The 25095-nt window shown below is 41.3% G+C and overlaps 3 protein-coding genes across 9 annotated transcripts in view; 1 reads left to right on the top strand and 2 right to left on the bottom strand.

Moving 5' to 3' along the window:
* The window catches only part of HIKESHI (heat shock protein nuclear import factor hikeshi), a 41872-nt gene extending 39703 nt beyond the window's left edge, over positions 1-2169 (bottom strand). For both annotated transcript variants that reach the window (XM_013979233.3, XM_084975608.1), the window contains exon 1: positions 2010-2169. In XM_013979233.3, the coding sequence (XP_013834687.1) occupies positions 2010-2039 (30 nt within the window). In that variant the 5' untranslated portion in view covers positions 2040-2169. The remainder of the gene's footprint in view (positions 1-2009) is intronic.
* A 172-nt stretch (positions 2170-2341) lies between these two features.
* LOC106504836 (uncharacterized) overlaps positions 2342-25095 on the top strand; it is a 172075-nt gene continuing 149321 nt past the window's right edge. The window contains exons 1-3 of one of the 3 annotated variants that reach the window (XR_014814853.1): positions 2342-2510; positions 2951-3050; positions 12330-12455. The gene's annotated coding sequence lies outside the window, so the exon portion shown is untranslated. Of the gene's footprint in view, positions 2511-2950; positions 4608-4890; positions 6426-12329; positions 12456-25095 lie in introns of those variants that run through there. The other 2 variants (XR_014814852.1, XM_084975614.1) reach the window with 2 other exon arrangements.
* EED (embryonic ectoderm development) overlaps positions 24667-25095 on the bottom strand; it is a 34885-nt gene continuing 34456 nt past the window's right edge. For all 4 annotated transcript variants that reach the window (XM_084975595.1, XM_003482581.5, XM_003129733.7 and 1 more), the window contains one exon: positions 24667-25001. In XM_084975595.1, the coding sequence (XP_084831721.1) occupies positions 24875-25001 (127 nt within the window). In that variant the 3' untranslated portion in view covers positions 24667-24874. The remainder of the gene's footprint in view (positions 25002-25095) is intronic.

Genomic DNA, 25095 nt, shown 5'->3' with positions numbered 1-25095 from the left:
GACCATTGTACAACTATAAAGGTAATAAATTCATTGAGTAATAAAAAAAAAAAGGTGAAAGTCTGTTCAAAACACTACACCACCAAAGCCTTATCTTCTAGTTTGAGGGTAAAGAATCTCAGGTAATTAAAATTGGTAAGCAATCCAGAAGTAATTACAGTCAATCCTCATTTGTTGAGTCCTAAAATATACTTGTAACCCCCAAATCATTAAACCCTTGGGTTTATTTTTTATTTATTTATTTATTTTTGTCTTTTTGCCTTTTCTAGGGCCGCTTCCTGCGGCATATGGAGGTTCCCAGGCTAGGGGTCAAATTGGGCCGTAGCTGCAGGCCTAGGTCACAGCCACAGCAACGCGGGATCTGACCTGAGCCTCATCTGCGACCTACACCACAGCTCACAGCAGCGACCCTTCGGTTTAAACACAGAGAAAAAAACAAAGGAAGAGCATAAATCAAATGGTGTGTATTAGTATTAAATTCAATCTTACCAGTTTTTGCCATGCACATAAATCTTAAAAGGCATGTAAAATTATGGTAATTACAAGTCTTGAAATAATCATCAGGCAAAATAAATATTTCTTAAATGTCAACCCTATCAAAGGCACCATTCTGTTAATCTGTGTTATTACACTCTAATCCTCAAACCTCGGGAAAAAGGTTTCACTTTTACTTAAAAATTTTCAGGAAAGAAAACTGAGTTCATAACTTTAGAAAGTAAGAGAATAATGTAGTTAAAGAGTTGAGATACCGCTAGGTCTCTTCTAATAACTTCACAATTAAAGAGTCAAAGACCGTCAAAAAAATCTTGCCACTGGATATCCATTACAGAGATCAGGTGTTAGCTAAATAGACACAGGTATTCCTAGTCCTTCCAAATTAGTTGATAACATGGATTCCAAATTAGTTCAACTCTTTAGAAAAAGACACATTTCAAATGTCACTGACTAATGAAATTCATCCCAGTCCCAGACTCAATCCCAGGCTAGTCATTTCATCTCTCCTATCAAGAGCAGGGGCAATCCAAAGTCATCTCACCAGTTTTAACAATTACCACCATCACCAAAAGGGGTCTCCCAGTCACTCCAGAGACAGATTTTCTGACAGCCACCTCTAATTTATCTCTGTGATTCCTCAGTACTGTGTTCACAACATATTGCCAGAAATTGATGAAAACCTTAACAATTCAACAAAGGAGCTACAATATTTAATAAAGCAGGGAGGGGAAAAAAAAACATTCTAGGTGAAAGAAATCGGGTCTGAAATGGATTTCTGAGTGGTTTCTAAGGAGGCAAGCAAGATTCATCCTCCCGATTATTCCTGAACAATTCCAGGTATTTATCTCATTTAATTCTAACAATGCATTAAGGTGGGGTTTTTTTAAGCCACCAATAAGGACACTCGCGGCTCAAATCCTTCTGGGGTCATCTCAGGTAGGCTCACGCTTAAGTTTCATAAGTTTCTAGCTGCCAACTTCCAACTACCTTAAGAATATTTTTATTAAGTCCCTTCTAAAAAGATTCAGCAGTTGTACATTACCCAAACACCTTAATCTTCGATACAAACAGGACGCTACAAATTAGGTTCAGATTTACTGCAACTCATTTATGAGCTCAGGCGAAATCTTTATACTACCAACAAAGCTTAAGTTCTTCAACTACAACATGAAAATGGTAACCATTTCAGGAGCTTTGGTTAAGTCTGCGGTACCAAATTAGCGCTACAGAGAAGGCTGAGATGATGAGAAGTGGACAAAAGTCATGCATTGCTCAGATAATGCACCCTCGCTAAATGGCACCTAAAGATGTGCCTACTAATAAAACGACTCTGAAAAGCGCTGGGGGCAAAGACAGCGAACATCCCAGCGTCCCACTCCCCACCCCCATGCTCAGCTGGAAAGCAGACGTGAGGGGGTTTCCCCCGCACCCCTAGCACCGGCGCACCCTGCCTTCCCGGGGCCTCACCCTCGGGGTGCTGCCCGCTTCCTGAGACCACCCGACCCCATCCTCACCAGCCTCCCCGCCACCAAGCAGCCAAACATGGCGGCGGCGGCTCCGCTCAGCCGGCAGGGACCCGAAGCCGGGGACTAGAAGTCCTGGGGCTTCTGCCCTAGTCGAGACCAAGAACCTTCCAGAACATGGAGGAGGGCGCCTACCCCTCCACTACATAACGACTAGGCCAGCGGCAGGAACGCCTTCTACCCCCGCGACCTCTGACCTCCCCTCCTAACCAGAGCGCCTCTCTAGCGACAAGTACTTCCGGGGCTTACATGCAGCTGCTCCCCTCCCCAAATGAGAAAGGAGCGCCAGCTCCCATATAAGACTACAAGTCCCAGAGGGCCTTGCGCCGGCTTCCGGGAAGGAGAGCGGAGCATTTGCCTGTTAGGGTTGATTGACCGCGTCCCAAATTTACGAGTCCGAAGCAGAGTGGAGTTGTTTTTCACGTTTGTTTAACATTTTAGAGATTACAGTGCGCTTTTACAAACGCTAGATCCTTACAAAAACCCTCTGAGGTAGGAATTATTGTCTTGCGTTTTGTAGGTGAGAAAATTGCCCGCAGTGACCAGCCCCAAATTTTTACACTTAGACTCAGGGATGGAGCTTGAATCCAAGTCCTGGTTCAAGTCCGAGTTTCTTCTGCTACACGGTAGCTGAAAAGTACTAATTCTTAATCATATGTTGTGTACTTATTTACAATTTCATTGTACTTTTTTCCAGCCCGACTTACCTCCTCCATATACTTGTTTGGGGGGGGGGGGGGCTGTAAGCAAGTTCTATAATAATTGTGCTTTAATGATGCCATTTGTTAAATAAGAATAATAATTTTGCTTGTCTCCTACGGTTGCTGTGAGGGTTAAGTAAATTTATAAATAACCACTTAGAACCTGGCAGTACTTAGCTAATGGCCGTTTTATTGTAAAATGCCTTTTTTCTTTTCTCTATGCATTTGCAGAAAAAAGTTAATAGCCAGAGGAACTGGCATCAAGTACTGACTACCAACAACACTCGTTCTCCATTTCACAGCTCCAGTTCCCTTTCCTCTGGATAGGAAGGTAAGATACCCCCTCGGTGAAGGTCTGCCCAACTTGAAATATCTGAACTTAGTCCACTTGCTCAGGTAATGTGGAGGATCAGAGTATTTGAAACAGTCCTCTGGTTTCCATTTTAGCTCCATAAACTTAGATTTTCCTTTGAGGTAGCCAAGCCAACGGCAAATAGATAGAAAAGGATCTTTCTGTCACTGTCTCCAACTTTCTACCTAAGAATTCCCGGAATCTTCAGAATAAAAAGGCCATTCGTTATGACACCATTTTCAGAAGGGCAGACAAACTCCCTGGATTCAGAGCCTGTCTCTATCATTTATTAGCTGTATAATCTTTTAGGCCAGTTAACCTAACACTACCATGCCTTCTTTTTTGGCATCTGTAAAATGGGGTTGTTATGAAGGTAACATGTAAACTACTAAATAGTAACCAGAATGTTGCTTAATAAAATGTTAGTATTGGCATTACTACTTTTCCCAACTTTTCATGTCTTCACGCTCACCTTGTACCATGGAAAACAATAAATAAATATGTTGGTCTCTGCCTCCTGTTTCTGACACTGGGCTCCTGAAAATCTTGTCAATTCCCAAGTGATAGGCGCATTGGAAGCATCTTTTGTTTTGTGAGGGGACTCTGGATGGGTTCTTAGATGTGGTCTGGTCTCCAGGTAGATAAAGCCTGATTAGAAGCTTGGAATTTTCAGCCACTCCTCCCATTCTATAGAGAGGGGAGAAAGGCCGGAAATGGGGTCAATTGATCACACCTACATGAGGAAGACTTAATAAAATCCCAGTAGTATGGAGTTTGGAGAGCTTCCAGGCTGGTGAACCCATCCACATACCAGGAAGATTACACACCCCAACTCCACTAGGCAGATGCTCCTACACTCCCAGACTTTCCCTGTGTATCTGTTCATCTGGTTGTTCAGGTTCTTCATCTTTATCCTTTACCATATCCTTTAATAAACGGAGTTCTGTGAGTTGTTCTATCCAATAATCAAATTGAAGGGGAGGAGGTTATGGAAACCTCCAGTTTATAGCCATGTTGGACAAAAGTTGTGGGTAACCCAGGCACTTAATTACTTGCAATTGGCATCTGAACGGGGGCAGTCTTGTGGGACTGAGCCCTTAACCTGTGGGATCAGATGCTGTCTCCAGGTGTTGTCTCCAGTTTGACAGAGTCAGAATTGAGCTAAATCGTAGGAGACCCAGCTAGTGTCACAGAATTGCTTGGTGAGGGAAAAACCCACATCTGGTTTTAGAAGCGTTGTGAGTGTGGCAGTAGTGTGAAAATAAAGGAGAAACAGAAATGAGACCAGGTTTTTCCCTTTACATACTGTAACCATACTGTTGATTCTCTGAGCAATTAGTACTTCTCAGTCTTTCTGTGCATAAGTAACTTGTTTTATCTGCCTATAATTTGCAGTTTCTTACATATTCTCCCAATTGACTCAAATATTTTTTTCAAGAATCTTGGAGTTCCTGTCGTGGCGCAGTGGCTAACGAATCCGATTAGGAACCATGAGGTTTCTGTTTCGATCCCTGGCGTTGCTCCTAGACTGCAGACGTGCCTTGGATCCCGCATTGCTGTGGCTCTGGTGTAGGCCGGCAGCTACAGCTCTGATTCAACCCCTAGCCTGGGAACCTCCATATGCCATGGGAGCGGCCCTAGAAAAGGCAAAAAGACAAAAAAAAAAAAAAAAAAAAAAAAAGAATCTTTCAATGACCTACCTGATAATTATTATTTCTTTCTTTCTTTGTTTTTGTTATTTTAGGGCCACACCTGCAGCTTATGGAAGTTCCCAGGCTAGGGCTTGAGTCAGAGCTATAGCCACTGACTTACACCACAGCCACAGCAATGCCAGATCCCAGCCGCATCCTCGACCTACACCACAGCTCACGGCAATGCCGGATCCCCAACCCACTGAGCGAGACCAGGGATCGAACCTGCATTCTTATAGGTGCTGGTCAAATTCGTTTGCACTGAGCCATGATAGGACCTCCGTTGACCTGCCCGATAATTAGTTATTCCTCTTCTTACGCAGCAGTCTTATCTAATGGATTGAGAGCTAGCTGACTTAGAAAAAAAATTTTTTATAAACTACAATGTCTGTTTATTAATTGGCCCAATGTCTGTTATCTGGAATTTGAGCTGTTTCTCCATGTTGCTGGTAACTATCTAGTTCTAGATTGAATAAAGAATTAGAGGAATGAGTTTATTACTCTTTCTCCAGACTATAAAAGCCAGCCTTCTAGTCACCAAACTATATTACTTCTAAATACAACAGTTCTTTGTAACTAAAGAAAGCAGAACTAGAAACAGTGTCTGGAAGTGAAGAAAAATGTTTCAGAGGAAAAAAAAATCTTTCCAATAACCAAACTCTCTGAAATAAAAATAGGCAGACATTGGATGGTGAATTCTCCCATTCACATTGATATTTTAACCAATGCTAAAATCCACTTATATTGTTAAAGAGATTCATGGAAAACTTGGCCTAGGACCTCAGCAGAACCTATCAGCTGTCAGACTATGCTTCCATGGAGAAAGAACAAATCATAGTGAAATTTTGGTCAGGGAATCAGGAACTAAATTCTGATTTTAGCTCTAACATTAACTAGCCTAGGGTTGAAGTAATTTATTTCATCTTTTTGCCTGCTAGGTTTCCACACTTCTAGAATGAGAGTATTGGATTATGATTTTGAGAGAGCAAAGATTTTTTTTTTCTTCTCCAAAAAAAGAAAAATAAAAGCACAAAATTCCATCTTCTTTGAAATAAGAGGTAATCTGTAATTCCATGTTACAAAGATATCAATGAAAAGTGGATAGAAGAAAGGCAAGTGACTTAGCAGAGCAGAAAGTTGAACTCAAGTATTTACAGAGTAAGATAATATGTACCAGAGAAGTTGAGGAGTTGGAGATAACAAAGGCCACAGAAGGCAGGAGTAAGGCAGTAGAGTGAAACATGTAGATTGCTTAAAATCAATGTAAGATTTTATATCTGACCATCATCTACACCTTAGCTGTTGGTATGACATCTCTGGAAAAAACTGAATCAGACAGGACCCAACCACTAGGCAACCAGATACTAAAAAAAGTGAACAGGAACAGAACAAAGATGTCTTCTTCAGCCACTTTTATTCAACACTGTAGTAGAGGTTCCAGCCAAAGTAGTGAGGCAAGAAAAAGAAATAAAAGGCATCCAGACTGGAAATTAAGAAATAAAACTGTCTCTATTTGTGTCATGATCTTGTATTTGGAAAATCCTAAGGAATCCACTAAAAACTACTAGAAGTAATAAGTTCAACAAGGTTGTACAATAAAAGATCAATATACAAAATCAATTGTATTTCTAAACACTTGCAGTGAATAATCTAAAAATAAAAAGACATTTCCATTTATAATAGCATCAGAAAAATAAAATGCTTAGGAATAAACTTAACCCCCAAAAAGCATAAAACTTTAGAAACTATAGAATGTAAGAAATTAAAAATTTAAATAAATGAAAAAATATCTCAGGTTCATGGGTCGGCATACTTAATATTGTTAAAATGGCAGTATTCCCTAAACTGGTCTATAAATTCAATGCAATCTGTCAGAATCTCAGCTGACATTTTGTAGAAATTGACAACTTGATTCTAAAATTTATAAGCAATCAGAGTTCCTGCTGTGGCACAGTGGGTTAAGAATCCGATTGCAAAAAAAAAAAAAAAAAAAAAGGAGTTCCCATCGTGGCGCAATGGTTAACGAATCCAACTAGGAACCATGAGGTTGCGGGTTCAATCCCTGCCCTTGCTCAGTGGGTCAAGGTTCCGGCGTTGTCGTGAGCTGTGGTGTAGGTTGCAGACGCGGCGCGGATCCTGCGTTGCTGTGGCTGTGGCGTAGGCTGGCAGCTACAGCTCCGATTGGACCCCTAGCCTGGGAACCTCCATATGCCATGGGAGCGGCCCAAGAAATGGCAAAAAGACAAAAAAAAAAAAAAAGAATCCGATTGCAACAGCTCAGGTCACTCTGCAGGTGCAAGTCCCATGCCCAGCACAGTGGATTACAGGATCCAGCATTGCTGCAGCTGTGGCATAGGTTGTAGCTGTGGCTTGGATTCAGCCCCTGGCCCAGGAACGTCCATGTGCTGTGGGTGAGGCCAGAATAGAATAATTACAAGGAATTGCCAGAGACCCAGGATAGCCAAAACAATCTTGAAGAACAAAAAGTAAAAACTAGGAGGATTAACACAAATTTCAAAACTTACAGCAAAGCAATAATAATGAAGACTGTATTTTTTTTTTTTTTTTTTTGTCTTTTGTTGTTGTTGCTATTTCTTGGGCCGCTCTCGCAGCATATGAAGGTTCCCGGGCTAGGGGTTGAATCGGAGCTGTAGCCACCAGCCACGCCAGAGCCACAGCAACGCGGGATCCGAGCCGCGTCTGCAACCTACACCACAGCTCACGGCAACGCCGGATCGTTAACCCACTGAGCAAGGGCAGGGACCGAACCCGCAACCTCACGGTTCCTAGTCGGATTCGTTAACCACTGCGCCATGACGGGAACTCCTGAAGACTGTATTATTAAGGGTCTAGAAATAAAATACATGTCTATGATCAACTGATTTTCATCAAGGGTGCCAAGACCTTTCAGTGGGGAAAATGAAAGTCTACAATAAAGATGCTAGGACAACTGGATAGCCATATGCAAAAGAATGAAATTTAGCCTTTTCCGTATGCCACATAAAAAAATGAACTCAAGGAGTTCCCGTCGTGGCGCAGTGGTTAACGAATCCGACGAGGAACCATGAGGTTGCGGGTTCGGTCCCTGCCCTTGCTCAGTGGGTTAACGATCCGGCGTTGCCGTGAGCTGTGGTGTAGGTTGCAGACGCGGCTCGGATCCCGCGTTGCTGTGGCTCTGGCGTGGGCCGGCGGCTACAGCTCCGATTCGACCCCTAGCCTGGGAACCTCCATATGCCATGGGAGCGGCCCAAGAAATGGCAAAAAGACAAAAAACAAAAACAAAACAAACCAAAAAAATGAACTCAAAACAGATCAAAGGTCTAAATATGGAAAGTATAACACTCTTTGAAGGAAACAGAGGGCTAACGCTTCATGACTTTGAATTTGGCAAAGGATTCTTAAATATGACACCCCAAAACAGCAAAAAAAAAAAAAATCATCTGAACTTCACAAAAATTTAAAACTCTAATATTTTCAAGGAAACCATTGAAAAAGTATAAAGACGATCCCAGAATAGAAGAAAATATTTGCAAATCATATTTCTGCTAAGGCTCTTGTACCCAGAATATAATTACAGCTTTAAAAAGACAACCCACTTTTAAAATGGACAAAAGGCCTTGTATTAATTTCCTAGGGCTGCCATAGCAAACTACCACAAACCAGGTGACTTAAAACAGCAAGAATTTATTCTCTTACACTTCTGGAGGCTAAAAGTCCAGATAGGTGTCAGGAGGGCCATGATCCCTGTAAGAGGAGAAGACTCTCTTCCATGCCTCTCTTCTAGCTTCTGCTGGTTGCCAGCAGTCTCTGGCATTCCTTAATTTATAGACCCATCATTCCATTTTATACTGCATTCCTCCTGTGTCTATATATGTCTTATGCAGACTTCAGACTTCAGTCCTGATATTTAGGATCCACTCTAATCCAGTATGGCCTCAACTTAAATTGATTACATCTGCAAAGACCCTATTTCCAAAAAGGTCACATTCACATGGACTGACATGAATGTGGGGGAGGACGCTAATCAACCCACTGTAGACATCCAAATAGACATTTCTCCAAGAAAGATACACAGATGGCCAATAAGTATATGAAAAGATGCTGGACATCACTAGTCATCAGGAAAATGCAAATCAAAATCGCAATGAAATAAACTTCACACACGTTAAAACGGCTGGAATCAAAAAGTCAGAAGCAAGACCATTGGAAACCACATGCACTGCGGTGGAAATGTAAAATGGTGCAGCTGCTTTGGAAAACAAACTGACAATTCTTAAAATGATTAAACATAGAGCCACCATGTGACCCTGTAATTCTGCTCCTATGTATATACTCAGGAGCAATGAAAACAGATGTTCACACAAGAGCTTTTATATGAATGTTTATAGCAACATCATTCATAATACCTAAAAAGTGGAAACAACATAAATGTCCATCAACAGATGAATGGATAAACAAAATGTGATATATAGTACAATGGAAAATTATGTATTATTATATATGATTCCATCCTTATGAAATATTTAGAGAAATCTGTAGGGATAGAAAATAGATTAGTGATTTCCTAGGGCTGGGGTAGGTGGAGATGTGGAGATAAGGAGTGCTAGTTAAAGTACATGAGGTGTTTTTTTTAAACATCTTTCTATTTTCTTTCTTTCTTTCTATCTTTTTTTTTTTTTTTTTTTTTTTTGGCTTTTTAGGGCTGCACCCATGGCATATGGAGGTTCCCAGGCTAGGGGTCTCATTGGAGCTTCAGCTGCCGACCTACACCACAGCCACAGCCACGCAGGATCTGAGCCTTGTCTTCAGCCTACCCCACAGCTCACAGCAACACCAGATCCTTAACCCACAATCAGTTTCCGATGCGCCACAATGGAAACTCCCCATCTTACTATTTTCTAGATGTACAGGACAGTAGTATTAACTGTATCACCTTGTGCAACTGATCTCTAGAACTTTCTTGTCTTACAAAACTAAAATTCTATGCCTATTGAACAGTTTCCCTATTCTCACTCCCCTAGACTTTTTGAGGTGTTGAAAATGATCTGAAATTGACACTAGTGATATTTGCACATATCTGTGAATATACTAAAAACTATTGAATTATAATCTTAAATGAATGAATTGTATGGTATGTGAATTATATTTCAATAAAACTTTTTAAAATACGTACTTTTGGGAGTTCCCATTATGGCTCAGTGGGTTACGTACCTGACTAGTATCCATGAAGATGTAGGTTCAATTCCTGGCCTCGCTCAGTGGGTTAAAGATCTGGCATTGCCATCCCTGAGTTGTGGAGGTTGCAAACCTGGCTTAGATCCCGCATTGCTGTGGCTGTGGCAGAGGCTGGCAGCTGCGGCTCTGATTTGACTCCTAGCCTGAGAACTTCTATATGCTACAGGTATGGCCCTTAAAAAAAAAAGTACCATTGACAATACTATAAAAAGAAAAGAAAAAGTACCTATAAGCAAGTGGCTAGTCCTAGGGTAAGGACAGAGGGATTATGTGGAAGTCTTCCCCCTCCTGGCTTCACAACACTGCCATCAAGGCTTATATTCGCCAGGCAGGAGACTGGAGCATCCCTCTCAGGAAAAAGCCCTCCCCACATTTTTTTTTTTTTTTTGCTTTTGAATAGAACATGCCACTAAGGATCAACAGATATTGAGGAAAAACACCATCATGGAAGAGAAAGACCACGACAAATAAATAGTTGGGGCAGTTGGGGCAGGGGGACCAATTCAGTAGAAACGAAACAATACCAAAAGAAAAAAAAAAAAAAAAAACCCTAATAAAACCCCATAGGTATTATCCAGAGAGAGAAATAGATTGCATCATTGAGACAAAAATTGAATGCTATAAAAGAGGAAAATCAGAGAACAAGAAAGAACCCATGGAATTTAAAAATAGGAGGGTTGTAAAGAGAGTTTTTAGTTTTTAGAAAAGTTGTAAGCTCAAGGAGCTCTCCCAGGGTGGACAAGAAAGAAGTGGAAATCAAGAGAGAAATAAAATCAGAAGATCAATACAAGAAGTTCAATATTTGGGGGAGTTCCCGTCGTGGCTCAGTGGTTAATGAGCCCGACTAATATCCACAAAGACATGGGTTCGATCCCTGGCCTTGCTCAGTGGGTTGGGGATCTGGGGTTGCTGTGAGCTATAGTGTAGGTCAGACACAGCTTGGATCCTGCGTTGCCGCTGTAGGTCCAATTCAGCCCCTAGCCTGGGAACCTCCACATGCTGTGGGTGTGGCCCTAAAAAGACAGAAAAAGAAAAAAGAAAGTTCAATATTTGACCTAGTGGGAATTCCTGAGAGAATAAAGAAAACACTGGATAGTAAACGATCAAAGAAATACTATTTTTTCTTAAAATCCCAGAACTGAAGGACGTGAGTCTCCAGGAAGGAGCAGCTCATTAACCACCCAGCAATATAAGACCCACACCAAGGCTAATCTTCATGAAATTTCAGAACAGGACTAAATAGAGATTCCATGAAACTGAAAGAAAAATGTGCATACAGTGATTGGGGGCCAAAGTGAACTGACCTCTCTGTAGCAACACTAAGTACTAGAAGACAAAGGAAATGTGCCTTCAAGGTTCTGAGTGTAAATTATTTCTCATATTAAATCAATATCCAGCCAACTAAAGGCCAGAATAAAGATATATTCAGGTCTGCAAAGTCTCAACCATAATTACCTCCCGTATATTCTTTTCTTAGTAAGTTACTAGATATGCTCCTGCCAAACAGGGGACAAGGAAACCGATAAGGAGGAAGACATGACGTGAGATTCAGAACACAGGAGATTCCACTAAGGAGGACAAAGAGAATTTCAAAGGAGAGGGCAAAAAGAAGTCCTAGGACATTATGCCGAGAGCAACCAATCCAGGGATCCTTGAAAGGGATTTTTTTTTTTTAATCGAAAAAAGAAAAAATAGGGAATTCCCTTCATGCTCAGTGGTTAACAAACCTGACTAGGATCCATGAGGATTAGGGTTCGAGCCCTCACCTAGCTCAGTGGGTCAAAGATCCAGTGTTGCGGTGAGCTGGGGTGTAGGTCCCAGACGCAGCTGGGGTCCTTCGTTGCTGTGGCTGTGGTGTAGGCTGGCAGCTGTAGCTCCAATTTGACCCCTAGCCTGGGAACCTCCATGTGTCATGGGTACAGCCCTAAAAAGCAAAAAAAAAAAAAAAAAAAAAAAGGAATAGATTATTTGACATGTCTGACAACATAGAAAATTATAGAGTGGTGCCTCACGGAGCTGGTGGAGAGATGAAGACTTAGCCTAAGTCAGATATTCAAATTAAAACTGAAGAGGCCATCGTTTAGGCCGGTGCTAGTAAAATTTAATAAAGTGACTTAGCACGAAAGAATGTTTACAAGCATTTATCGGTTCCACATGGCTGCTGTAGCAAAATGCCACAAATTCGGCTTTAAAACAGCACACATTCTTTTACACTTCTTGAGGTCAGAAGTCTTTAGACTTCGGTTTCACCTGGCTGCTGCCAACAAGATGCCATCAGGCTGCATTCCTTCCAGAGGCTTTACGGGAGAATCTGTTTGCTTATCTTTTTCAGATTCTAGAGCTGAATTCTTGACTTACGGCCCCTTCTTCCATCTTTAAAATCAACAGCGTTGCATCCTGCGTCAGTCCTCACATTGCCTTCTTCTGTATGTCAGATATAACGCTGCCTCCCTCTTATAAGGGTATTTGTGATTGTATTTAAGGTCTAACTAGGAGTAATTTTAATATCTCCCTATCTCAAGATCCTTAACTTAATCGTACTGGCCAAATCTCTTTTGCCCTAGAAAGAAATATTCACAAGTGCCAGGAATGACGACCTAACTATTTGGGGAGAGCATTATTAGCCCTACCACCAACATCTTAATAAAACTCCAAATATGGGTTAACTGGAAATTGTTATTTTACTGCATTAAGAAGATGTGAGATGGAGTCCCCTGTTGGCTCGGTGGGTTAAGGATCTGACGTTGTCACTGCTGTGGCTTGGGTCACCATTGTGGCACTGTTTGATCCCTGGCCTGGGAACTTCCACATACTGGAGATGCGAGCCAAAAAAAAAAAGGAGAAGGAGAAGATAAGAAAAAGGGAAGAGGAAGTGTGGATAGCTAAAATCCTCGCCTAATGTGGTCATTATATGTCAAAACTAATGAATGAATCAAAGGAAGAGAACAACAGTTGCACAATATTTATAATTATGAGGTAAATCCAAGAAGAAACAGCTAAGAATGTTAAAAGTGCTTGCTTCTGGGGAACAGATCATGAGCAGAAAACTACTGTTTTTTGCTTAGAAGCTTTTTTACCCTGTTTTTTTTAAACTGTATACCTGTATTATATGAATAATAAAATCTAATTTTATAAAAGTGAAAAAAAAGAAGTGGACTAAATAATCTCTGAAATTCCCTTCAGTGAGATTCCATGATCCTGTATCTCTTTAATATTGAATTTTTTAACTTTTTTCTTTTTAGGGCCACACCTAAAGTTCGAAAGCTAGGAGGTGAATCAGAGCTGCCGCTGCCAGCCTATGCCACAGCCACAGCAATGCAGGATCTTAGCTGAGTCTGCAACCTACACCACAGCTCACAGCAATGCCGGATCCTTAACCCACTGAGGGAGGCCGGGGATCAAACCCACATCCTCATAGATACACTAATCAGGTTCTTAACCTGCTGAGCCATGATGGGAACTCCAACATTATTGTTTTAAATAACAGCATCACAGCCTGCGAACTTACGATGCCTAAAACGAATACTGTCAGGAAACCATCAATAGCAATCATATAGTATAAGAATTTCAGTTCAGAAAGATATATTGGTGATCTGAAACTTTCCAAATCATTGTTCTCTTCTGAACAGAGATCTGAATGGCTTTCCACGTTACTCATCTTATCACCTATGGTAGAGTGCAAAAATAGCACAAATTGGAGTTCCCATCGTGGCGCAGTGGTTAACAAATCTGACTAGGAACCATGAGGTTTTGGGTTCGATCCCTGGCCTTGCTCAGAGGGTTAAGGATCTGGCGTTGCCATGAGCTGTGGTGTAGGTCGCAGAGTCAGCTTGGATCCCATGTTGCTGTGGCTCTGGAGTAGGCCAGTGGCTACAGCTCCAATTTGACCCCTAGCCTGGGAACCTCCATATGCTGCAGGAGTGACCCAAGAAAAGGCAAAAAGCACCCCCCTCCCAAAAAAAGAAGAAAAAAAAAAAAACCCACAAATTCTTCCTCCCTGTGTCCATGACCGTGCAATGTGACTTTGAAGTTTCTCCCTGCAAGACATGTAGCCTGTTTCTTTACCCTCCTGACCTTCTTACTTGATTTGAGCAAAAGAAGGCAACAGGAGTGATTTGCCATTTGCACACCTGAGCCTCAAAAACATTTGCAAGCCTCTGCTCTATTCTTGAAACTTTGCCAGTCCACCATAGGAACAAGCCAAGGACACATTGCTGGATGATGAAAGACACCTGACCCCATTGTCTCAGCCCAGGACCAGTCAAACCCCAGAAGCAGAGCTACCTAGCTGACTTGCAGCTTCCCAGACACATGCGTGAACCCAGTCAAGACCAGAAGAACCACTCACCTGAGCTCAGCCCAAACAGAATCATGAGATAAATACATTTGAGATACTTTATTATGCAGCTGAAAGCTAACTTCTGTGTGGTTCTTTCAAATCTGTGTTTACTTTTTATTTATGAATTTTCCTTCCCTATAACAAATGCTGATAGTTAACCATTTAACATCCATTTCCCCGCTTCTTCATTGTTAAAAGAACCCCAGTTTTGTTCAGGGTCCTCCATGAGATTCAAGAGCCCAAGAATAAGACCCTGCTTAATCTAATCAACAGATTTCCATTCTCTTGGCAGTGATTGGTTTAGGATCAGTCCCATAACCCATTTCTGGTCACTGACACCTGAGACGAAGCCTGCTGCTGGCTTCTGAGAAAGATTACTTGGTGGTAAGAAAGTAACACAAAAAGATGATCCCTTTCTCTCTTGACACATCTGAAAGTGACACCTGTGACACCTCGAGGTGAAGCACTCATCTTGAAACAACCTGAGCAGAAAGCCAGCACAATCAGGAAGGCAGAGCAAAGAGATGAAAACAACTTAAGTCTTTATTAATGTCTTTTGCTATTGAACCAACCAGCCCTGAAGCCTACCCTATTTCTGTACTTATGGATATGCGAAATAATATATTTTCAGGAGTACACACTGTGGCGTGGTGGGTTAAGATTGTCTCTGTAGGAGTTCCCGTCAGGGCACAGCAGAAACGAATCAGACTAGGAACCATGAGGTTGTGGGTTCGATCCCTGGCCTCACTCAGTGGGTTAAGGATCTGGCGTTGCCATGAGCTGTGGTGTAAATCGCAGTCAGCTCGGATCTGGTGTTGCTGTGGCTCTGGTGTAGGCTGGCAGCAATAGCTCCAATTAGACCCCTAGCCTGGGAACCTCCATGTGCTGCGGGTGCGGCCCTAAAAAGATGAAAGACAAAAAAAAAAAAAAAAAAAAAGATTGTCTTTGTGGTGGCACAGGTTTGATCCCCAGCCTGGTGCGGTGGGTTAAGGATTCAGTGTTGCCACAGGTGTAGCATAGGGTGCAGCTGCAGATTGGATTAAGTCCCTAACCTGGGAACTTGCATATGCAGGAGGTGCGGCTGAAGTAAAATATATTTCCTTATTGCCTAAGCCAATTTAAATTGCCTTTGTTGTTACTTGCAGCTGATGTTACAGTTAGCACAATCATCACTAGAATATAAGCTCCAAAAGGCAGAGAACATAGCTGTTTTGTTTGCCACTGTATCTCCAGTGTCAAGCCAGCATCCACCCCCTAGCAAGCATTTCATAGTTATTTAATGAATGAAAGTATATCATTAGTCATTAATATGTTTGCAGTTGACATTTGACTAGATAGTATAAAGATCTAATTAAGGGAGTTCTCGTCGTGCCTCAGCAGTAAGGAACCCGACTAGTATGGGTTTGATCCCTGGCCTAGCTCAGTGGGTTAAGGATCCGGAGTTGCTGTGAGCTGTGGTGTAGATGGCAGATGTGGCTTGGATCTGGCATGGCTGTGGTGTAGGCTGGCAGCTACAGCTCCAATTCAACCCCTACCCTGGAAAATTCCATGACTGTAAGCCCTTGAAGAAGCGTACTCTTTGTTCCCCAGTACCAATAGATCTTCTCTACATGTTTGTTGAGTAAGTGTCTTATGTTACAGAATTCTGCCAACTCTCCAGCAGAGGGTGCACACAAACAGGTGTTCTGGGTGCTAGGTGCTCTCCTTTCTTGGTTCATCAGCTTCTCTGCTGCTTTTCTCTCCATCTTCCTTGCTTAGGAGGTAAAAACCATAGCAGTTCCTTTGGGGGGCTTTTCCAGATTCAGAACCTCAGCATCTGTCCTGTCCCAGTTTCTAGGACCTCTTAGTGGAAGCTGAGAACATGCTTCTGTCATCAGAGGGTGTTTTCTTTAGGTCAGGGTCAAGCAAATGTTTTCTGTAAAAGGCCATATAGTAAATGTTTGGAGCTTTCTAAGCCATAAGGTCTCTGCTGTCATGCCCTTTACAAGGCAATAATTGTGGAACAAACCAGCCTTGGTGACTTCTTTACCTCTGTACTTCTTGTTAGGCAAGATAATATATCGCTTTATTGTTTAAGTTAGTTTGAGGTGGCTTCATTGTTCATTGTAGCTGAAGATGTCATGAACACAACAACCCACAACTAGAATATAAATTCCAAGAGGGAAAGAAACAAATATATACATAAGAGAATTAAGTGAAAGAAAGGATGTGGCTTTGCCCTAAAAACTTTATTAAGAACAGACAGCTGGCCAGATCTGGTAAACAAGGCACTGCTAAGGCAGTGGTTTTCAAACTTTAAGGTTTGTCAGAATCACCTGTACAGTATGTTAAAACACTGATGACTAGGCCTCACCTGAGTTTTTGATTCAGTAGGTCTGGGGTAGGGCTGAGAATTTTAATTTCTAACAAGTTAGGGTTGCCAAATAAACCATATGTCTTAAATGTGAATTTCAGATAAATGCTGAATAATTTAAATTATATGTATGTCACAAGTATTGCATTATTCATTGTTTATCTGAAGTTCAGATTTAATTTGGCGTCCTGTATTTTATAAGTCTGGCAGTCCTTAGGCAAAGTGCAAAGTGACGCGGATGCCACTGGTCCAGGAACCACACTCTGAGAAACACTGACCTGTATAGTCTCATGTATATTGGAGCTTTGCTAGGCCAGAGGTCTTAAGCCAGAGTGAAATAAATATCCACCAGCCCAACTCAAGAATATGAACACTCAGTCTGTACATGTGAACATATTCCTGCTTCATTCAGAAATTTTATTTTTTTGCCAAAACTACATACTTTAAATATACACTGTTTCTTTTTAAAACAATTATCCATTTATTGTGCACTTACTATGTGAGAGCTTGATTCTAGGCTCTAGAGATAAAGCAAGGAATAAGGGTGATCAGGCCTCGTGTTCTCATAGAACTGGCATTTAGTGGCTGTCTGGGGGTAGATGTGATTGGGCATTCACCTAAGAAGTTACTGGCTTGCACATCATCAGATACTCACTTAAGACACAAATTATGTTGTGTGTCACCATGGTTGTAAACATGGAGCCTAGAATTAGAAATCAGTTCTGAAACAGTGGGTTAAGTACCCAACATTGACGCCGGAGCAGCTCGGAAGTCACTCCTGTGGCCTGGGTTTGATCCCTGGGCCAGGAACTTCCACATGCCACAAGTGTGGCCAAACCAACAAACAAAAATCAGAAATTACTTCAGATCTGAGCCCTGCCACTTACGACACTAGACAAGATACTTAACTTGAGGGAGTCCCTGTTGTGGCCCAGCAGTAATGAACCCAACTAGTATCCATGTGGACATGGGTTCAATCCATGGCCTCACTCAAGGATCCGGCATTACCGTGAGCTTCAGTGTAGGCTGCAGACAAGGCTTGGATCCCACGTTGCTGTGGCTGTGGTGTAGGCCAGCAGCTGTAGCTCCAATTTGACCCCTAGCCTGGGAACTTCCATATGCCTCAGGTGCGGCCCTAAAAGGCAAAACAACAACAAAAAGCCCAAACAAATTTAGTACTCAGATTTTTCATCTGTAAAATGGAAAAAATACTTTTACTACATGAGGTTGTTGAATGGTAAATAAAATAACTTATATAAGGAACTTAGCACAGTACATGGTGGGGAATAAAATGGTTAGGACTCAACTAATAGTAGAGCTACTACTATTGAAAATTCAGGGGTTCTCAAAGTGTGGTCCCTGGGCCAGCAGCATCAAAAGACACATGAACTGTTAAAAATGCAGATTCTCTGGCCCCACCCCAAACCTACTGAATCAGACACCCTGGGGGTGGGCACGGCAATGTGTGATTTAACAAACCTTCCAGATGATTCTGATGTATGTTAAAATTTGGAAAACACTGCTAAGGAAAATATAAGAATCCAGGCACTGTCTGTGCTAGGGGTTAAGAATGTCAAGGCCAATAATGCATGAATCTTTCTCTTCCCAAATCAGCTTTACCTAAGGGAGTCGGCTTAGTGGTGTTCCATCTTTCTTTTCAGTGTGTGTGTGTGTGTGTGTATGTGTGTTAGTCCATACTGTCTTTTTCCCATCAGAAATTCATTTAAACAAAGACTTTTTAACTTATTTTTCATTCATTCGTTTTATTGAATGCCTCCTATGAGCCAATGTGTTAAACACTGAGATTCAGAAAATAAGGAAAGGCTTCTATGTTTCAAGAGCTCCTCCTCTGGCACCAGCTTCATAATACAGAAGAACACAACATTGTATGCATTTCAGTGGGGATGCTAAAATGAGAGCTTCAACAAGCCGTATAATGAAGGGAAGTGCAAAAGAGGCAGTAACACAGAAAGGTAGAGATTCTTTCCAGAGGACATTTAACTGAGCCCCTACAGTGTGAATGCAGAATACAGCTTGACCCTCTGGGAAGCCCATGCCCACACCTGGCAAGGCCACCAGAAGGAAAGAGAAAGGACACTGGCCAAGTGAGGGATGTTGGCCAGGAAGAAAGAGAGACTGCAGTGTATGTGGGGCCTTGAAGAGTCCTCACCAAGTTCTGGTCTGTTTGCATCTGTCTCTCATGGATGTCCTGATCTTTATTGTGGCCCAGAAGACTCAAGAGAAAGACCCCAGAAAGAGGGGTGTCCTGGCAGGAATCAGGCCCCAGTATGAGTCCTGGTACAGAAATAATGCTAAATCTCTGACACAGAGGGGACCCAACAGACAGCAGAACTATTAGCAATTCTCCACCACTCCCATCAGTAGCCTTGTACATAAGTTTGAGAGGTACCAGTTAGCTACAGTGGGAAAGTTCCAAATGACTGTGGAAAGTTACGAGGGTCTGGGTTAAAATCAACTGTCCATCCCCAGATGATATTCTGCATCAGAACCATCTGGGTGAGCTTTTTAAAAAATCCTGAATTTGAATCTCTCAGGTCGGGACTCAGAGATCTGTCCTATACTCTAAAGGTTCTGGTGCACGCACTCTGCACAGACCTGCGTTCGGGAACCACTGCATGGCAGAGGTTTATATAGGGACCTAATTAAGGCAATGCTTGACACACCTGGCCAATTAAAATTATAAATAAGTGGTTCCTGTCTATTAGGAGCTCACATTTTAAGGCAAAGATAAGAAATTATTATTTTGGAGAGCCCTTCACAGAGGGTTTTGACTTTCAAGTGTTGCAAACACTGTCATGACCAGCTTTATTCAGGGATTTGAGGGAAACAAATGTGGTGACATAGGTTGCTGCTTAAGAACTGGGGCCAAACCTTGACTTGCAAGCAGTCTTTGAGAAAGAGAAACCAAGTATTTTTTACGCAAAGTTTTAGCAGTTTAAAAAGTGATTTGGCATTTAACAAAAAAAATCAGTGGCCAATACAGTGCTATATATTTCTCACAAGCAATGATTTTCTGAAAACCCTTGATTAAATGGTTTTAGAAGTAAAACCAATTACAGATACATATTCCCTTACTCATTACACAGAATATAACAGAAATCACCCAACTTTTTACATTTCACATCAGCCTGGGGTAACTGAAGCAAGGAAGGTGAAATGAGTCTGTTTTATTCATTGGAAGTCTTACTCTGTGTCAGAAAATAACCACAAAATACCAAGAATCTCTTCAGAAATACACCACCTCAATTCCAAAACGATAGTTATTTTCTACAAAACGCAACAGGGGAAAACCCACAGGTAATAAATTAAAGCAGGGGAAGTTACACACTTTACAGTCTTACAGATATGTTCTGTGGTTAAAGAGACCATGTAGTATTTTTTTTTTTACTTATGTTTTTATTCTTGACAGTGTGGGTCCTGCTCTTAGTCTCCTCAGTAAAAGCTGTCTAGACTCATTTCCTCTAGATCAGTGTATTTCAAAGTGCAGGTTGAGATCCGTTATTGGGGTGTGAAATCAATTTAATTTGTCACATCTGAATTACCAAAAAAAAAAAAACACAAAAAACAAGTAGAGCATTTTAGAATACATCATGTATTGTTCCATGGAACTTTTTGTTTGTTATGTATATGTCTGTGTGATTGGAATCTAATATATATAGTCTATTTCTTACTGTGGGTTTCATTTAAAATTTTTTAAAAAATGACTGTCCTAGGAGGTCCTGTTGTGGCTTAGTGATAACGAATCCAACTAGGATCCATGAGGATGCAGGTTTAATCCCTGGTCTCGCTCGGTGGGTTAAGGATCCGGTGTTGCCACAAGCTGTGGTATAGGTCACAGACACTGCTTGGATCTGGCATTGCTGTGGCTGTGGCATAGTCCAGCAGATGCAGCTCTGATTCTCCCCTATTTCTGAAACAAACACTAAATTATTTCTTTGGGGGGCAGATGTGGGGAGAGGGGGAGAACTATTGTATTCATTTTACTTAAATGGACCAAAGACATCAAGATAGATTCAGAAAGAGATTGGTAACAGGACTAAATAGTTTAGAAATGAGAACCTATCAGCAGACATGTCAGTTCCAGATGGAGCTGCTGGGAAAAGTGAGGCACAGGACTTCAGGTCAGCCCCAGGCAGGGTCAGCTTCATGGGTGTGTGACCTGTGCAGTAGTGCAGGGTATTGAGCTCAGAAAGACTCTATGCTTGGTTTAATGCTCTGCTACCCCATCTTGACATTCTTAATCATCTTTGAACTTGGATTTTGAAGTCTGATGGCACAACGCAACGTGGTGCGAATAGAGGGTACATGCAGTATGCATGTCTGCTGTTCTCTGCCTGTTTGTTCACATATGGCATTTGTGATTCCCTATGAGCAAAGATTCCATTGGACTCATAATGTGTGGAGTTCAGTAAGACTCAGAGTCAGTGCAAAGTAAGCGTGTTTCATCTACAGCTGAGTAGACAGGGTGCTGACAGCCCGAGGCTGTGCTTTCAGTTTGAACCAGAACTTGGTTTGAACAAAGACCTCACATTTTAAGAAACTCAAAACAACCAAGGAATCCTATTCTTTCTTATGTCCCTTCCTTGTATTAACCAACCACTTTCATTGAAGATTATGACACAGAAGAAAAGGTAAAGGTAGGGCTATCAATAGTTAATTTTCTCTTTAGTTTGTCCTTCTGTATCAGTAAGTCAAATGTAGAATGCAAATGCGTGATACCAAGCATTCCCATCATACTGGTTAAGAACTAAATACACATGAATGTAGGAGCTACAAAGTACCAAGTATGTAATTTCAGTGACTCCAAATAGGAGTTAAATACTTTTATGTTTGCATGGAAAACTCGCTATACAATATGAAGATGAATGGGAAGATTCATGTGCATAACACAATATTTTAACCTTACTTACAGTGGCATTAAAAAGCACATTTAAAAACACAAATTGAGGAGTTCCTGTTGTGGCTCAGCAATAACGAACACAACTAGTCCCCCCAAGGACGCGGGTTTGATCCCTGGTCTCACTCAGTGGGTTAAGGATCCCGTGTTGCCGTCAGCTGTGGTATAGGTTGCAGATGCATCTGGTGTTGCTGTGGCTGTGGTGTAGCTGGCAACTACAGCTCTGATTCAACCCCTAGCCCGGGAACTTCCATATGCACCGGTACGGCCCTAAAAAAGCAAACAACAACAAACAAATTGAGAAAGAAACCATAGGAAGAAGAGAAAAACCTCTATATTTCACTACTTACCTTTTTCCTGCTTTTTAAACAAGAGGCTTGCCTTTTCATTTTGCACTAGGTCCTGCAAATTAAGCTGACCCTGCCTTCAGGACTATAGACAGGACCAATAACATCCAGTAGCTCCTTAATTATTGCATATTTCTTTCCAAAAGCTGCATGTGTGAGGCCCATGAAGCACAAGGGCTCCAGGAAGACTTTGTTCAGATTTCCATAGACAAAAAAATCCTGTGTCCCTTACCCTCGCCTGTGTCATAACATTGGCTCCTTTGGGGCATAATCTTGGCCTGCACGGACAGTTGTCTCTGTGCTTAAACCCCCAATGATCAGGCTTTTTGTTCCCTTTTGGGTTGGAGGTCCAGGTGAGCTAAGTGTGCATCTTCCCTCACTATCTAGTTATAATCCAGGAAGAAAATGGGCCCATGATGTAGAATTAAGTGGAGAACTTGTGGCTCCTTGTAACACTGGAATGCCTGTGGCAAATGGCTGGAAGAGGGGCTTTGGATCAAGCATCAGGTCCTGGGGCAGATCCATAGTGTAGGAATGCCAACTTGTGGATCCCATTGTTCAAGAAACAAAACCACACAGGGACTACTGCATCTTATCATCCTTCAAATTATGCTGTAGAGGGCCCTGGAAAAACTTGCTGTTCTGGTGAGCCCCTGGCCTCACCACAAAAAGGCTACAAGAGGAATACTGCATGAGTTGGCCACTTGTCCAGCTTGAAATAAACTGTGGAGGCCTTTTCTCAAGATATGGATACGGATTGGGGTAAAGTTCTGGGCTTTGTAGAGACAGAAGCAGATGGCACATTTGTGGCTATGACTGCAATAGAAGTGGGAGGAGACATGACTGATGGTACGAAGATGCCAGAACCACCAACTTTCCTTGCTCTATCATATGGCACTTAGATACCATGGAAACAAGGAAAGGAATTACTTTCAATATTGTCTATCCTTCATTTTTTTTCTCGACCTCTAATGAGATGTATCATTAGATCCTTCCATTTTACCCTCTATGTAGTCATTAACTCCACACATGCCCCACTGTCCTGGTTCTCTATGTACGCAGTCTAAGTAGCCTCTTAATAATCTCTATTCAAGCTTTGTATAACTGACTCTATCCCACTAAGTTTACTTCAACAATCCCATTGTTCATATCTAAAAATTCTCATATTTTTTCCTTTTTCAGTGCCCACCCCCCACCACCCCAGTTCATCTTGGGAGTGTCTTACTGCTTGCTCATTTTTGTGACTGCATCTTTTATTTAAGAGTTACATTCGTTCAACAAATATTTACTGAGATTTACTGAGCACCTACCAAGTGCAAGCCACTGTTCTTAGTACCAGGGTTATACCAGCGAAATGAAAAAGGAAAAAAAATTCCAACTCTCAGAAAGCCTATATCCCCAGTGGGAGAAAACACAACAAACCGAGTTAAGAAAATCATGCGGTCTATTAGGTGACAGTTGAGGAAAAATAAGGGAAGAGTGAATACATGGAGAATGCAGTTTAAAATGTTTCTTTCATATTCTTTAAACATTCTGAAACCCTTGGTGGTCTCAGTATATTGTGCATTGCTTGAACTGTCATAGCAGCTTATTTCATTTTCTATCTCGTGATCTCGGATTGTGAGCTATTTGGTTAAGCTAAATTTTTAGCAATCTTAGAGGCCTCCTTAAAGGTTCCTTGTTTTACTAGCGAACATCCATGGCAAGGGTTAAAAAACTGTGGCTTGTAGGCCCAATATGGCCCACTGCCTGTTTTTATAATCAGGTTTGCTGGAACACATTCATTTAAATAATGTCTATGGCTACTTTCACGCTATAGCAGCAGAGCTGAGTGGTATGATGGAGACTATGGCTCACTGGCCTGAAATATTTACTGTCTGGCTGTTAACACACAAGTTTTCTGACCTCTGATCTACAAAGATATTTACAGGAATGAAAAACAAAACTGAAGCAGCACTAACATATATGATGGAACAAGTTCAGTGTTAATAAGAATGCTCTTTCACTTACTCTTTCTGACAAATGAGCCTAAGGAAATAATCAGAGAGGTACATAAAAACTTGTGTTCTGGGCTATTAATCAAAATATTACACATAACAGCAAAAAACAGGAAGCAAGGACTCTGTCCAAAAAGCTATTAAATAGTGGTATATTCGTAGAAATGGTATATTCACAGAAATGTATGGAGGATTTATAGAAAAGGTTCATGAATTGAGAAACTTAACAGAAGTTTTTTGTATTTTACCCTTGTTCCCCTCTCATTTCACCTCCTACCTTTATATTTATGATCACTCACTCAGGCCTTCTTCATTCTTTTGTTTTAGGATAAACGCTCCACTTGTCATCTTGGTCCTAACTCTTTGGGGATTTTTCTGGTCTTATATATTTTAATTCTATTCTTGCTACTGTTTCTTTTCCATAGATATAAGCAAATCACCCTATGTTTGGGACAGAATCACCAAGTACACTGTGAGGTAAGTTTTACACAGGGGAAAACTGAGGCACAAAGATGTTAAGTTACTTACCCAAGGTCAGTTAGTGGTAGAGCCAAGATTTAAATTCAGTTCAGTTCTAGAGCTTATACATAATCACTTTATTATCTACCTTTCTTCAGTTAAACAAACAAAAAATAATCATTGCAAAAAGATAAGGTGCAATTTTATTACTTTCAACATTTCATCATAACGAACAAAGAAAATAAAATAACACAGCTTTACAAAAATAAATTTTTATTAAAAGCAGTAGAATCTGAGCAGGAGACAGTACAAAGAGTGTAAACAATGTAAACATCACTACATTCAGCTCAGCCTGATTGAATGCTGAAAGACAATTCTAAATTGCTCTATGTGCCTTTACTAGCAAGATACATTAGTTCTAATGTACACAGAAAACACACTGATTTTGATTGGGAAAAAGTATTTTATCGAAGTCTGTCCCAGCGCCAAATACTGGCATCATCACAAACAGCTATAAGAATGCTGCTATCTCTACTAAAACTGGTTTGTCGAATAGCAGCACCACATTTATGATGAGTCAGTGTTGTACATCTAGGGAGAAAACATGACAACAGGTTAATACCATACATACATAAGACTGTCAAGTATCTAACTTAACACAATGAATAAGAAAGTGAATAGATGC

Source organism: Sus scrofa, chromosome 9 (genome assembly GCF_054392235.1).
Source record: "Sus scrofa isolate SSC_HxYL_T2T_F1_AM1 chromosome 9, Sscrofa_HxYL_maternal_Yorkshire_Landrace_v2.0, whole genome shotgun sequence".
Taxonomy (NCBI): Eukaryota; Metazoa; Chordata; class Mammalia; order Artiodactyla; family Suidae; genus Sus; species Sus scrofa.
The sequence above is the reverse complement of the archived record's forward strand: the minus strand, read 5'-3'. Positions and strand labels throughout refer to the sequence as shown.